The sequence below is a fragment of the Filicampus tigris genome, chromosome 10 (assembly GCF_054856515.1).
Source record: "Filicampus tigris isolate MCC_2025a chromosome 10, RoL_Ftig_1.0, whole genome shotgun sequence".
In the NCBI taxonomy this organism is placed as follows: Eukaryota; Metazoa; Chordata; class Actinopteri; order Syngnathiformes; family Syngnathidae; genus Filicampus; species Filicampus tigris.
The window spans coordinates 1,340,470-1,357,333 of NC_141226.1; the positions used below are offsets into that span (position 1 = coordinate 1,340,470).

Sequence of the window (16,864 nt, forward strand, 5' to 3'; positions counted from 1 at the left end):
CCAAAAGTATTCGCTCACCCGCCTTGACTCATACTATGAACTGAAGTGCCATCCCATTCCTAACCCATAGAGTTCAATATGATGTGGGTCCACCTTTTGCAGCTATTCCAGCTTCAACTCTTCTGGGAAGACTGTCCACAAGGTTGAGGAGAGTGTTTATAGAAATTTTTGACCATTCTTCCAAAAGCGCATTGGTGAGGTCACACACTGATGTTGGTTGAGAAGGCCTGGCTCTCTAATTCATCCCAAAGGTGTTCAGGCCAGGACTCTGTGCAGGCCAGTCAAGTTCATCCACACCAGACTCTGTCATCCATGTCTTTATGGACCTTGCATTTTGCACTGGTGCACAGTCATGTTGGAAGAGGAAGGGCCCTCTCCAAACTGTTCCCACAAGGTTGGGAGCATGAAATTGTCCAGAATGTTTTGGTATCCTGAAGCATTCAAAGTTCCTTTCACTGGAACCAAGGGGCCAAGCCCAGCTCCTGAAAAACAATCCCACACCATAATTCCTCCTCCACCAAATTTCACAGTCGGCACAATGCAGTCTGAAATGTACTGTTCTCCTGGCAGCCTCCAAACCAAGATTCATCCATCAGATTGCCAGATGGAAAAGCGTGATTCATCACTCCAGAGAACTCGTCTCCACTGCTCTAGAGGCCAGTGGTGGCGTGCTTTACACCATTGCAACCGACGCTTTGCATTGCACTTGGTGATGTGTGGCTTGGCTGCAGCTGCTCTGCCATGGAAACCCATTCCATCAAGCTCTCTGCGTACTACACTTGGGCTAATCTTAAAGTGAAATTAAGTTTGTAGCTCTGTGGCAATTGACTGTGCAGAAAGTCGGCGACCTCTTTGCACTATGCGCTTCAGCATCCGCTGACCCCTCTCCGTCACTTTACGTGGCCTACAACTTCGTGGCTGAGTTGCTGTTGTTCCCAAACGCTTTCATGTTGTTATAATAGAGCTGACAGTTGATTGTGGAATATTTAGGAGCGAGGACATTTCACGGATTTGTTGCACAGGTGGCATTCTATGACAGTTCCACGCTGGAATTCACTGAGCTCCTGTGAGCGGCCTATTCTTTCACAAATGTCTTGTTTCACAGTCTGCATGCCTGAGTGCTTGATTGTATCTACCTCTGGCCAGGCCAAGAGATTAGGACACCTGATTCTGATTATTTGAATGGGTGAGCGAATACTTTTGGTAATATAGTGTACGACATGGATGGCCAATTACTGTATGACTTTGAAACAGTCAAAATACCAAAAGAACAAGGGGTGGGACTAGATAAGTTATTACTTCCTCCTACTCCCTTTTTAACATGTAAACTGGGCTTAATGACGAGCAGTTATGTCTTCTCTTCTTTTTAATCTTTTTATTGCATACTTTATTGTTTTCTGTTATCTGTTTATATGTTCAACAAACAAACAAAGAAACAAACACACACTTCACCGTGGTCCCACAGCTCCCATACATGTCCTGTACTATGACAAGATACTTCTCTGCCACAACAAACTTTTTTATGCAACACCACAGATCCACTGTGTGTCATAGGCTTTCTCGAGACACACAGATACAACGCTGCTCCTTCTGACCTTCTTGGTACTGCTCCTTCAACATCGTCAAGGCAAATAATGCATGTGTGGTAGGTTTTCTTGCCATGAAAGCATACTGCTGCAGCAGCGCTTCCCCCAAATACTTGTTTCTATTCTGAGACAAGCCTCCACTACTCATCCTTTAACTTAATTGTTCATTGTTGAATCGGAGGTTGCTGTTTCGATCGCACAGCAACTAACCGCCACAACATCGGAGGTCGATCACTTCCTTGGAGGCGCTGCTGTGGAGATTTCTACATTGACCAACTAGGCAAATTTGATTAACTTTAACATTATTTTAACTAACACTCTATAGTATCATAATGTGTGTTCAATGTTGCCAACTCGACATCCATTGCAGCATGAGCGTCCTGCAAGGGGGATTCCCCCCATCTGTGGTCCTTTCTCAAGGTTTCTCATTTTTCCCCAGATGTTTTTTTTTTGTTTTTCCTTGCCCTCCTGGGGGTTAAGATCAGGGGATGTTGTTTATATGCTGTCAGCTATGGGCATGTGAAGCCCTTTGAGACTTTCCTGTGATTAAGGGCTATAGAAATAAATTTGACTTGACTTTTGACTTACTGACAGACATTTCTTCTGTATTTTTTTTACAACTCTGCACATCTCCCTGCTCTTCAAAATGGGCACCAGCACATTTTTCCTCTAATTACTCAGGCATCTTCTCATCCTCTATAAATCTGTTGAACAACCAGGTCCAAAATTCCACAGCCACTCTTGTTGATGCTTCCATACCTCCACAGCTATGTCATCAGGACCGACTACATTTTCCATTTTTCATCCTCATAAGTGACTTCCTAACTTTCCCTCTGCAAATGATTTTTACTTTGTGATACACAATTACCTCTTCTAATATCCTCCTCTCTCATTTTCCACATGTATCAACTCCTCAAAGTATTCTTTCCATCTATCCAACACACTAATGCCCCCAGTCCACACATATCCTTCATCACCTTAACCTGCTGCACATCATTCACATCTCTGTCTCTGCCTAGCCATATAGATCATCTCTCTCTTTACTGTCCAACCTGCCTTACAAGTCATCAAATGCTTCCCTGCCACCACTAACTTTGCCTTACTTCACATCTCCCTGTATTCTTGTCTTCTCCAGTTCATGTATTGAAAAATAAAAAGAGGAAATCACACTGTATTCAAATTGCAACATAACAGTATGCATATGATATAAGATATATATACAATTCACATATTTGTGATTTGGATCTGCCACCTATACTCAGATATTTTTTTCAATCTCTATTTTTTTGGGAGGGTGCAGGGGTTTGTAGGGTGAGTAACCCTCGTGTAAAGTTTATCAGCGTTGTTTTGAACTATTCGCAGGCCAGCCGAGTCTCTGTCCCCTGAGCCACATATACTGTATATTCAAATGCAATCTCAACACAATCACAGAAACAAAGAGCAATTGCTGGGGAGGAATTTTCAATTTCATCAGTATTGCAGTTATATTACAGTTTTGTGCAGTACCTCCATACATTTTTATCAGTATTTTGTTGTCACATTTGTTGAAGCTGAATTTATGGATTTACCATTTCGCAAACAAAAAAATTTAAGACAGCCATCTAACAGTATGCTATTTTTGTGGTAACCACATAATCCAGTGTGTTTCTTGACACAATTCAATAATACTGTTGATAACCCATAATCTGTCATCCGTGATTAAGTTGTTATCTGTTTTTGAGAGGAACGAACAATCCATGGCAATAATGTACCCAGTAAAGTTATTTTGAAAATTGTATGGCTTTGAATGGCCCCGTTCAACAGTTTGGCCCAACCTTCCTAAATGTGCAGTACTCCAGCAAAGCAACATACCTAACATCTCCCCAACAGCAGCTCAACAAAATAGACCCCACACACAAGTAAAAAATACAAGAACAGATACATTACAATAGCAATAAGAAAAAGCAAGATAACTGATTGAAGAGCAGGACAGAACTGAGAGTAAATTAAAAAATGATGTTTACAAAGTGGAAAGGATGTTGTTCTTCATGAGTTCATGTTATTGCTTAGCATTCAGAGAGTAAGGCTGCTACTGACTGCACTTACTTCTCAATTGACTAATATGGTGTAAGGAGGAGGAGGAGGAGGAGGAAAAGGAATAGGAATAAAGAGGCTCTCCAAACCAAGAGGTACTAAAGGAGGTGCAGGTGGGTAGCAGGGGGTGAGGTGCATAAAACGCCTGAATGTGAGTTGGGTAAGTGAATGAGAGTCAGGGAGAAGGTGGCAGTGGGGAATCTACGGGTTTGCAATGTTCCCTCACAAGCTGTAGGCACTATTGCTATGCAAATACACAATGTGAACAGTTATTATGCAGTTTCTGCTTGCATGTTTATTTTTAAAAAATTATTTGGGGTCATGACAGGAAATACAGTATTTAATTGAAATAAATGCGATCTGTGAGGGCTCTTATTATGCGGAAAGTAGGAACTATGACTATGACCCATTAAGGCCTAAAGCGCCTGGCAAAACATCTCTCTAAAAACCTATGGGTGACTTTAGAATCAGCCTCTAAAACCTGAAGTATTTCCGGAAATTCAACACCTACAAAATATTTGATATCTCAGCCCTGTAGCAGATAGAAACATCATTCCAAAAGAATTTGATAACTTCAACATATGGCTTTCACACAAGCCTGACTTTATTATTTACTGTTTCAATAAAAAAAATTAAAAATAAAGTGTCAGTGCAAGAGAAGCACTATTTTTAAGTTTTTTAAAAATTGAGTGGTAATTGCCATTCTCTATTCTGTTACAAAGGTTTCTATCGTCATTGTCTAAAACTTATATCTCAACCATATGTCACGATCGACTGGTTCCACTGGTTAAAAGTAAACAAGCGCGTCGTCTACATCACTACCGTCACTTATTTCAGAGCTCCCTCAATCGTCTGCGTCTGCCATTATTGCTCGCAAAAATTCTGGGACATCATACAGGGCTCACGACACCATCACGTGTATATTCTGATGCTTTTTGTTGGTTCAAAAAAAGCAAATGACGTAAAGTTAGAAACATGTAACAGCGCTCCCGCCTTTAGTGGTACAAACGTGGTTATGCGCTCCCGGTTCGAATGGGTTAATCAGTAGCCATCTACCCAATAAATCATAGGTTTACTGATGCAATTAACAAATGATAACTTAAAACAATAATTTGGCACAGTTTCTACTTTCACCATGTATCATAGTAATCCAAGATTTATTTTGACTATATTTTCAAGATTTTGTTGATGGAAATTAGTAAGCGACGGCCCCCTCTTTTAATGGTATGCCCCAGTTGCAGGTGGTTGGCGCGGGTTACGTGATGTGACAATGAGGCAATACAAACACGCTTGAGCGCACGTTGCTGTCTCACATGTTGCGATGACATACAGTTTCCCACACGGAGACGGATGAGCCACGCAGCTCGTTGATGCTGCTGCAAAGTCCCATCACTCAAAGTAAACAAGCTACTCACCCACGTTCCCCCTTAGCCGCCACCTTCCAGATCGTTTTCGCAATAAAATTAAATGCATAGTCTAGTCATCCCTTTATGGTTGTAGCAGGCACGATATGCATTTTGTCGCTGTCTTTTTGAAGGGACGCCTCCCGACTTGTTTCAAAACAATTTGTGTCCACGAGTATATTCAGAAGCTAGCACATCAAAGTGGAGTTCATGCACTTTTTCTGGCATTCACTACATCCGGAAATACGCCATAGTAAACCTGCAGTGTATAGTGGTTTGCTGGTATGCTTTTATTTTGAAAGCCGAGAAGGAGGGGAAATGTGCAAAATAAATAAGTAACTTGTAAATACTACTGGCACATTTGAAGCGTCTCCACAGCGGGTTCGAATAGTAAATTAGCCAGCTAATGATCCTTAAAAAGCCTCTGCCGTTAGCGTCTCTCCCGCAGCGACTTCAATCACAGACGCTTTTTTTTTTTTTTTTTTTTTTGGGGGGGGGGTCGGGCGGCGGAATGGGGCGGGGGCCGACAATGTTTATGAATATGGCCGGAGGGTCGCGGCCGGAAGGGTACATACCCGAGTCAAGGGTGGAGGGTCGTGGCCGGACCGGCAAAAAATGGTCAAATGCCCAGTTCTGTTAGTCATCATGTCTCTGTGATGTATCATGCATCCTCCAACATGCTATAAATACTTAAGTACAGAGCACAATTAACCAATCAGTTGTTAATATTCATTTGAATGTATTTTATTTTATTTTATTTTATTTTATTTATCCATCCATCCATTATATTTGTTATCTATTTAAATTTTGAGAGCAGACTCTGGTGCTCAATGATCGGTCGATGGAGAACTGTTACTGGGAATGGAACATACAACTGCCTCCTCACATTAGCAAGATCTATTCCTGTGTCTTTATTCTTGGTGCCTTTGTTCTTGGTTTCTATCTAAAATACAGTGCAGTCTGTGGTGGAACGGATTGTTCCCCTCTTAAAATTACCCACCGTTATATAAGATAGCGTACACATACATGCATAAACATCATCACAAGGTTACAACAATTTGACGAGAAGGAAGTGAATCAAGATTTAGCTCTTCAATGTAGTAAACAGACAACTGTATAGGCACTTTTGTAAAGTAATCTATAAAGTTATGACTTATTAGGTTTTGCACTAAGACCAAAGATCTATTTTTAGCCAAGGCCTCCAGGTACGGCTTAACTAAAAATGCTACAGAATAGGAGGAAACCAAAAAGCATTGTTTAAAATAATTTTCTACTCCGGCAGACAGAATAATGAGAGGATAGTGTTCGTTTTCAGATAATGTCCATGCACAGCAATCTCCTGTCATATTTTTCTTATTGAATTCAGTGACAAATTACACCAAGTCTTGTTACTATTATCTAACAGTTTTTACAGGGCTGTGAGCGTCCGGATCAAACCAAGCCCTTGCGAATTCAATCAAACTATACCAGTTTCTCACGGATGTGTATTTGAGGTGAGGCATTTGTTTCTTTTTGTAAGAGGACTCTTGATACATTGCTAATATATTACTATTTGGCCTTACTAACAGCAGTTAGCAAATGCTGCCAAGCAGCTGTTTTATGCTATATATTCAAAAAAACGCCATATATCTTATATTTGTCATTAGGATGCATACTTTCAACAATTACAAACTGTCAGGCTGACTTTTGCTTCCCAGAATCTGTATAAGTGGAATTGGTGGCAGAGCATTCAGCTGACACTCTGAGGAACCATCTTCCACTTTTGCTCTGACAGGCAAGCTCCACAGCAAACCAAAAACCTTCATTATAAATCAAGTATTTAGTTCAGATTCCCTCAGGTGAGTCTTCATCTATTCCTTGATTATGCTGCTATTATTTTAGAAGCGCTAGTAGCTGCACTGATAGTAGATGTATGAACTTATAAATGGCTATAGTGATGATTTTTAGTTTCACTTGTCCGTCATGTATTTTAAACTTTTAAACTTTTATGCACAGTAATCTGGATTCTCTGCACTCCAACTGTCTTTAGGTCTGTCTCTCCTTCAACCAGTCTTTGCAGATGGCAGCACCGCACTCTGTCTGGTTGTGTCAAGGTTTCACAATTTTCTTTTAAGATATATTGGGTACTTGAATCTATTCGGACAATAGTTTTAAACAATTACATATGGAAAGTGACGTGAGAATAGTTGTTATGTAGCGCTATAGAGTATTAATAATATTCAAGTAGAATGTCAGGTATTTCTTGTCTCTATTCCATTGTTTTGTCCTATTCAGCTGCATGGTTATGGAGAATGGTGGTGCTTTTTTATTCTGGAACAGTTTCTCTGTGTTCTCTTTATCCCAGTAGTTGGAGTGTCTCAAGCAGAATTTGGTTAATGGCTAAAACGACCTGTTATCATTTTTACAGTATAATATCACTGTAACATGTTGGATATTAGCATATCCTTGATGCTGAACCATCTGGACAGGTTATGTCTGGTAACCTATACTCCATTACCAAATAAATTAAGGTGGAAAAAAATTAAAGTCAGGAGCTACGTCCAGTATGTCAGAGCACTTGTGGCCTGGTAATAATTTGAATTGTGTTCTATTAGTCTGCCCTGTTTATGCGAAGTGAAATTTTGGAAATAGACTGGATTGAATACCACTGGCTCAGAGGAAACATTGTCATTGATGAAGAGCAAGTGAGGTGGGAGGGCGGTCAACAGAAGGGAGGGGGTGAATCAACTGGTTGTGGATTGGAATCGAGGTGGCATTAATTACCTGTAGGAAATGGCAAGTGCGCTCCTGTTGCTGACTGCCCTTAGATTTGACTAGAGCTCTATCTAGGTTTAGGTTACCGGATCCTGCGCTGGGTCTGAGTTGGTTGTGGCTGCTGTTGTTGGTGTAGACCTCTCGGGCCCTGCTCACCGTTAAGCTCGACGACCATGCCCCTTTCTTCACAACGGGCACGTCCACAAGACCCAGAGACAGCAAGGGACCAGTTCCTCCACCGATACCGCCACCGATGTTATTGCTGTTAGTACTAACTGGCACACAAGAGGATGGCGCTGCATACTTCACATCGTTGTTGCTCCGGGAGGCTTTGAGTGCAGAATGGTGGTGTGAGTGGCCATGATGTGCATGGGTGTGTGCGTGCTCACTGATTGTATCATAAGGGTCCATCATAAAGTATTGTTGTGACTGGGGGAACTTGTCAGGGTTGTTGGTAGGGCACCGACCCATTGTCATTGCTATAGGTGAAGGGGAAATGGAGGGTGAAGGTGAGGGTGGTGGTTGGTGGTGGTGAGGGTGGTAGAGACACAGCTCCCGTTCCAGGTTATCATCTGAGCTCCAATATCCAGAGCCCGGTGCAGATGCTGAGCCGTGGAGCTGATGGTGATGATGGTGGTAGCTTCGATGTTTGGGCTCCGCTGATCGACAGCGCTCACGACTCTTGCTGCGCTTCCTCTGGCGCACTCCCATCAGTGGAGGGTCACCCTCTGGACTTGCCCTTGAACCACCACCACCACCTCCTCCACCACCAACACCACCATTAACACTCCCATTACTGGCCCCCTTGACAGACTGTGTGTGGTGTGGCCCCTCCAGTGAATGTGACTTGGTGAACAGTTTCTGGACTGAGTGAACTAGGTGGCGAATCCTCCCTGGGCTGTCATTGCTGGTGTTGGACCCGATGCCCCCACTCTGGGCCAACATTCCTCGTTTGTATTGTAGTGTATGGTAACCATCTCTGGAAAATGATGACTGGTGCTCAAACGGGTCTGCAAAGTTTGCTGGTACCCGGGTGGGTGTTTTACCACCATAGCCTCCACCACCTCCTCCTCCCCCTCCTCCTACATATGGTACCATGGCCATACACTCATCCTTTACCTCAGGATGGTGAGATGAGGTGGAATGGCATCGTCTCGGAAAGGTTCCGTATGGGACAATGCTGTTATTGTCAGAGGGGTATGAGGTACGCTGAGCATTGTAGTAGGACAGCTGATTTGGATGTGGCACAGCAATAGGAAGTGGCATGTCCATCTGACTAATCAAGTATGGCTTGCGGTCAACATGCTGACCAAGTGGATCATACGATGGCTCATAGGACACCACATGATGGTGACTTCGGCTACTCGAAATTCCTTTCATCATGTGGGGGAGAGAAGGGTGGATGCAAAACAGGAATGATGTGTATGAGAGATGCCAGGCAGGCACGTGTTCACAGCAAGGCCCTGGATGACTTTCCCTGAGAGGAGAGCTTCAGACTCTGAAAAAGGAGAACATAAAGGAGGTAAGACATTTTGCGTGGCAGTGAGTTCATCAAAAAGCAGCAATTTGACCACATAGTTATAGGATATTTAATTGAATACTGTACACTACAGAGACAAGATCTTTAATGTCCAAACTGATGAACTTCATTTCAAATATTCACATTTTTTTATTTGATGCCTGCAACATGTTCACCCTGAATTGGTTGCCAGCCAATCGCAGGGCACACAGAGACAAACATCCGCACTCACTTTGGGTTTGGAATATATCTTTTGTGATGGTGAACTTTTAAAACACACTTTGTATATTACAAGACAGTGAACAATGTTTTGTTTATTTTATAGTTAGTGATTTGTAACATTTCCCCTAAAAGGACTGTTCACTTTAACCACAAACTATGGTATATAGGCACCATAAAAAGGAGAATACTGTATACCACCGTAATTTCCAGACTACTAAATGCACCTCATTAAAAGCCACAACAGGTAAATTTAGCCATAAAATCAAATTTGTATATATAATGGCCGCTTCCCATTAACCACGGGTCTCCACATTATAACATGGAATATTTGCAAAGGAAGAGGTCACGTAGATGGATTCTTAAAATACATTTATTTACTTTAAACTCCGGTAGATGCCATTTTCCCCAAACAATGCTGAACGCAGCTAGTTACACAGTAGTGTCCCAGAACCTTTCTCGGTCTCTAATGTTGTCACACGAGGCATATTCGCAGACGAGGTTTGTACATTATTCTTCAGCACGCAGCAATGCGCCCCTTGGAAACCCGTTTGTTAAATGTCTGGGAGATGCAGGGAGCCAGCGTTGCAATTACCCGGGGATAGCGCCTGTGGTCTGCTGGCAGCGATTTTGAGAGTCAAACAAACAACAGAGGCACGGGCGTCAAACTGCAGAGATGCCTGTATTTATGCTATTTGTTCCCTACACTCATTAAACTCAACTCAAGATTCTTCTTTTATTCTTTCCTGTAGTACACAACCGTGCACTGCTTCGCACGCAAATTTACGAATTTCTCTCTCAGGCACTTTTCCCTCAGTGTAAAAAGCAAATCAACACACACATTTAGAATTGCAGGTAACAGTTCTGTCATTAAATAACACTGACCTCATAACTCAAGTAACTCCAGGCATCCAACCACTCACAAGGTACTTCAATCCCAAATTGATGTGTGTCAGCGGTTTACTTTTGTATTCATAGCAGAGTTGTGGAATATGTGTTTGGCAATCCACTGTCCTACTTGCTCCAAGAGAGCACTGTTTAACACAATCAGACAGCTCCACTGGTAGATGCAACATTGAGGAGCTAGATGAGCGCTCTCTCTCGAATACACTATACTCACTCTCTTTTACCCTCTCACTCACATTTATTAGATTTAATATCGTCTGATATACTATGTTATTTCACCCGGAGCTCAATTGTTAACTCTGTTTAGTTATTTCCTCCTTTTTTTTCATGAATTAAGACTGCTATGTGCAGAACTTCTGTAGGTGGAGAGTGGGTCTAGCAATTCAAAGATTACTTCTTCCATTACCATTTCCAGGACAGACTCCCCCTGCCAGGTATCCTTTAGCAACACATAATTTATAATTAAATATAATATTAGCAATAACAGCTGTGAACTAACAGGTTATTTCGTTCTGGAAGTGACAAATTTATTTGATAATTGATTGTTGTTCCAAGTTGTATTTACATAACTCTAATATCAACACAAATTGAACTGACTATCAAATGATATTTTATCTGTGTGATTTCTATAGATGACTGTGGGTTGGAAGTCCTGAATTACACTGTCCCACTAAAAAGAGATTGGACGCACAACAGCGTGTATAAAAATACATCTGAACAAAACTGGAGAGCAACTGATTCACTTTAAATGTTGTGTTAGTAAGTTCAGACAATACAGTACAAGGATGCAAAGATGAGAAGTGTCTTTTTCTGTGTCCTACATAAAAAAATAAACATTGATGGAATAAAACTCTCATTGATAGAATAAAACTCTTTGGAAAATAACCTGCGCACACATGCTTTGGGACAATCAGACTAAAATAATGGGAAAAAATCCAGAAAAGGTAAAAAAAAATCCAAAAAGTAGCATTTGTGGCCCTTACAGCCATTCATTTTCTGTGCTGCTTATCCACACGAGGGTTCGCAGGTGAGGTGCAGCCTATCTTGGCTTACTCTGGGCAAACAGGCTAGTCATCAACCAATAGCAGGACACAACAAACAACAATTCACACTCACGCCCATGAAGAATTTAGAGACTTCAATGACCCAGCCACGCATGTTTTTGGGAATGTGGAGGAAGCCAGAGTACCCAGAGAAAACCCCCGCAAGCACTGAGATAACATAAAAACGTCACACAGGAAAACCTATATTCAAACCCTCACCCCCAGGGCTGTCAGGTCACCATGCCTACTTCCAATCCAAGAAATCACCTACTGTATGTCTATTAGTATGCTTTGATTGACATGATCAGAAAGGTATTACTCAAACCAGTGTTTCTCAACAGGTGGGCCCTGACCCAAAAGTGGGTCATAGACTTTTTTTCAAAAGGTTGCCAGGCTTTAATTGGAAAAATCAAGAAAATAAACGTGCTTTCATTTGAAGGGCTCAGAATGCCTGCTATTAACACTCTTGATGTACTGCAGGTAGTAACGATGGATTGTATTTGGCTAACTAATGGCCCTAATGGGCCTCGACCATTTTACTGAATAAAAGCTACAATTAATTTCCAATTTGCTAATGAGTAATGATCATGGCATAAGGGAGTAGTGGCAGATAATATAACATATCGTCTTATCAAGTAGCACATCTTATTGCTAAGTTAAAGAAGTCCTACACAAATGCAGAAGAGCTTCTTTTACCTGCAGCTTTGAATTTGATGACAGGTGTGAAATGTAAACTATACCCCTTTCAAATGACACTACCTGGATGGCAAATTGAAGATATGTCAGATGACATCACAGCAATAAACCAAAGCCCACATTGAGGGAAGTGGGTATTTTGCATTACAAATAGACACATAGTAACATAGTAACAAACACAACCATTTTCACTTGTGTCGGTAAAACATGGAAGGAAAATTACAGGAACGCTGTACACGAAATTTCCCTACTACAACAACTGCAAAGGAAATCTTCAGGTCTCGTGGCCCTGTATTTGAGTTCCGTGGTCCAAAACTGGAACGTGTATCAGGATCGCAACTGATAGTGCTGCCTCCAGGGCAGGCAAAAATTTGGGGGTCATAAAGAGAATACTCGAGAAAGCTCTGAATTTAACTTGCAACCGTTGCTTTTTGCATTGGGATGCCCTGACATCAAAGTACATGGTACCAGTATTTTCATGTAACATTAAAAGATTCCATCCAAGTGGTAAACTCCATTAAACAAAGCACAAAGCGCACACAATGGTTTCAAAGACTTTGCCAAGATCAATTCATTGTTACCACCAGTATCTCAACGTCTTTTCGCCATGAATTCCTAGTCTGTTGTTTTTGTACTTTCATCAGTGTATTTACCATTTAGTCAAACATTTACAGAATGGAGTGTTTCCCCTGCAAAGTCTTTGCTTTCGGGGCCCGTCGAAGTTTATTGATCCCACCCGAGAAGATGAAACTAGAATTAAAAAAAAAATTTAAAAAAACATAGTGCACCGACACACAGGCAGAAGAAAAGATCCCCTAATGGCCTTCTCAAAGTATACGACTTTTTTGTCATTCACAGTGGTTGAGCTGTCAGACTGGCAGATACATATCGTTCTGTGTCTTGGACCGGGCGAGACGTCACACTACAATCCATCACGGATCAGAACCCACCCAATCGGCGGGTGGTTCCATCGAGATTCAGACCATTGTTGCAGGTCTGTCAAGGAGGCGGGACAAGTAGCTGTCAAAGTCATGTTGATGAAGGCATTATGTGCATGTGCATTTGTTCTCTGCTCAGAAAAGGTAAAAAATAAAAAAAGAGACTATGGACCTGTTTCTGGAGGGTGGGGATAGTGCAGTATGGACTTTCTATTCTCCAAAAAGAACTTGAGGGAAAAAATTGTTTAATAACACCACATTTGGTAATCAGCTACTTAGCTTTGCAGTTAGAAAACATAGCATGAATTGAAATTCTACGTATACATTCCAATACGTCTGCTTTTGTTCAACTAACTTTTTAAAAATTTTTTTGTTTGTTTGTGCGCTCCATCCGGTCCCTCCTCATAAGTAGGAGGGTGCTGTCTTCCAATTGATCAATTACGAGGAACCAATCGTAAAATGACGTTGGACATGGCACACTATGTGGCAAGATGAACACAAATTCTGACATGCCAGACTTTTGTCATTGCGGTCGTGAAGGGTCCCAGATGCCAGACGACCAATCGTTGAATATGTCAGCTTCACGACAAACGACATCAAAACGACTCAAAATCGGCTACGAGACACTACGTTTGTCTGCGACGCATCTGTTAGCTCAAAATCAAGCCACCCACCTTGCTAGGGCCCATCTGCTCAGCAGCACCTGCATTGTGACTACAGCTTCACACTGCCTTCAAAGCTGGCGTTTCAGCGGATAGTTAAGTAAACTTTACAGTTCCATTGGATCTCTGAAATGATGCATTGTTGTGTTTAACAGTAACAGTGTCTCAAATATAGGTTTAAGGAAATTGAAGACTGGCTATTAGACCTAGATAAGGTATTGGTAAAGTTAGTTCACTTAGTCCAAATGGACACTGTGCCGTGATGTCTCTCCTAATCAGTTTAAAATGCCCTGTTTTGAACTGGCTGCTGTGACACAACAAAGTCACATTTCCTAGTGTATCCAGCATAACGATGGACATCCAATCCAATTCAATTTTAATTTTCAAACGCCAAATCACAACACAATTTGTCTCACTTTCTCATGTAGCAGGTCAAAAACCACACTCCTCACTTACTTTATTTCACTTGTGTTGGGACAACGCACACGAGTGCTTGGGAGGCAACACAGCGACATGAAGATTGACGCAGGATGGATGGACAGTAAGGAGCTAATGTTGTGCTAACGCCTTTTGTTTTCACGGCCTGAAGTTAGTTGTTGCTATTAGCCGTGCCGTGATCCTGCTGTTAGCCGGTGAGGGATAAGGATCAATGCTTGCCTGATGGCTGCCTGCTGCTCGCTCCCAGCTGCCTCCTGAGAGTTGTCACGAGTTTAGCGTAGCTAAATGTCCAAAATATCGGGGTTCGTGTGCGCATTCATGCTCTTGTCCGCTTCAGCTTGTGTAAATGGAGAAGCAATCGCCACGGTATTTTTGATTTTGTGGAGGTGAGGCTGTCAATAGATCCAAACTATTGAGCAGAACACTTTTATACTTTCACAGGTTGAAGTGGACAATGTAGTAGTAATGTGCATTTGCATTTTGGTGCCATTTTAGATAACAGAACTGACAAAGCGAGCAATATTGCCACGCTTGCCTCCCTCCCGTGACTGAGACCAAAAAAATAACAAGCCAAGCTCCAAAAGGGGGTGGGTCAATTTGTCGTAAATCTAATCACAAAAAAAGCCCTTAAATTACTACAGAGAAGTGTGGGGGGCGGGCGTAAATCGTGATTGGCTGTTACCTAGCGAATCAGCACACGAGGAAAGAACAGCAAGTGACAAAAATGCGGATAAACAGTGAGCAATGGAAAGCCTTGAGAATTTTGATCATTTTGCACATCGTCACCCTTCGCATTTTGCATGGGAGTTTATCGTGAGCGAAAAATATAGCGGAATGCATTGTTAATTTATATTCCGCCCCCAACAATAGGTTTCCGGTTGGCTTTTTCTAATCATGAAAAATAGTGACAACTGCCGCCGATGGTATGGAGGGGGATTACATCTCACACATGCACATAAGGTACTTAATAGTTTTCATTTTTTCCAGTGTGACGTGTCGACAGTCGGCCCGACGCCACAGGGGGTAGGCATTTTTTCACAGTTGGCCAGCGTCGGATTGGTCTATCAAGGCCTTAACTGAACCCCACATGAGCAAACACTGGGCGATGAAAAACTCACACTTGGGAAGAAACCTCCAGCAAACCTAAGACTCAATGTGGTGCAGCCGTCTGCCTCAACCGGTTGTCGGACTTGGGAAATTATCAGTCATTTCTTTAAGGCATCCCTGAATTTCAGTTAACTGATTAGTTTCCTCAGGTTTCATAGATAGACAGAGTCGTGTGTCATCGGCATAGCAGTGTAAATTGACCGAGTGTTTTCTAATAATAGCACCTAAGGAAGCATACAAAGATTACTGGCCGAAGTGAAGACCACTGCAGGACAATATATTTAAGTTTGATATTGCCGATATTTACAAATTGTTGGTGATCTGACAAGTATCAAGTATGGTGTCAAAGTCTTAATCGGAGACATTAAGGACGTCGTTCATTACTTTCACCAGGGTTGTCTCGGTACTCTGGTGTATTCTGATTCGAGACTGATACTCCACAAATAAATTGTTATTTTGTGGGTTGTTTGGCAACTCCTTTCATTCCCTGGTAGAATATTGAGCCGGAATGGTAAATTGGATATCGGTGTGTAGTTGGCGAGCAAAGCCGGGTCAAGGGTGCGGTTTTTAAAAAGGGGTTTAATAACAGCTATTTTAAATGACTGTGGTGCGTATTCTGCAAGTAAGAGAACTATTGATCATGTTGATCACAGCCGTGTCAATCAGCGGCAGAGTGTCCTTAAGTAAATGAGTAGAGATCGAGTAGGCAAGTTGAGGAGCTTGAAAATGCGAATATTGAGGCCAGCTCACCGAGATTAATCCGGCAAAAATTGCTGAAACATGCAGTTGTCATTTTCCCTCCCACACAGCTTACTGTGTTTGGTGGGGTTGATGGGCCTCGTTGATGACAGGTGTTTAATTTTCTGTCTAGTAGTGACATTTTTTTTTTCTCAAAATTGTCATAGCATCTCAACTCGTAGTAATAGGAATAGATGGCTGATTAGTACTGTGACATTTAGTTAATCTAGCAATCGTGCTAAAAAGAAATCTACGGTTGTTTTTATTGTTTTCAATTAGTGTTGTGTAATTGGCTACTGTGGCATTACAGAGGACCTTGCCATAGGTAAGTCTCTCCTTTCATAATGAGTAATTATCTAGTACATGAGTAGAACGCCATTTACTTTCAAACTTTTGTGAATTGTGTTTGAGTTCACAAGTTTGGGAGGGCTAATTTCTCTTGCTTTCTTTTTATCTTAAAGTAGCCATGTAATCTATAGTTGCCCGTATAATGTGTAGTAGTGCAAGATGAGGATGTAGCTACCAGAGGTGGCCATTCATCAGTGCTTTAGGCCATCTGCGAGTTCTCGTCTGTATTTCAGGCTTGCCCAGTCGGTCCGAGTCAGCCAAACGGAGAACAGACTTACCGGTACCATGTCCCACACAGGTGCAGCACTCCTGATACCCAGCCACGCAGCCAAAAAACAAAAATGTGTTGTATACCTTTCAGTCCCACTGACGATGACGTGCCCCATATTGTTTTTATTTCAAGTGATCACCACACTGTGCGCGTGCATGTGTCT

General features: G+C 41.9%; 1 protein-coding gene across 9 annotated transcripts in view; it reads right to left on the reverse strand.

Annotated features, from left to right (window-relative positions):
- LOC147140354 (disks large-associated protein 1-like) overlaps window positions 1-16,864 on the reverse strand; it is a 208,298-nt gene that overhangs the window by 87,673 nt on the left and 103,761 nt on the right. For 6 of the 9 annotated variants that reach the window (XR_015088275.1, XM_086042255.1, XM_086042256.1 and 3 more), the window contains one exon: window positions 7,826-9,314. Coding sequence is in view for 8 of the 9 variants with exons in the window: in XM_086042255.1 (XP_085898381.1) it covers window positions 7,826-9,199 (1,374 nt within the window). In the remaining variant the exon portion in view is untranslated. Of the gene's footprint in view, window positions 1-5,637; window positions 6,773-7,825; window positions 9,315-16,864 lie in introns of those variants that run through there. The other 3 variants (XM_086042260.1, XM_086042257.1, XM_086042261.1) reach the window with 3 other exon arrangements.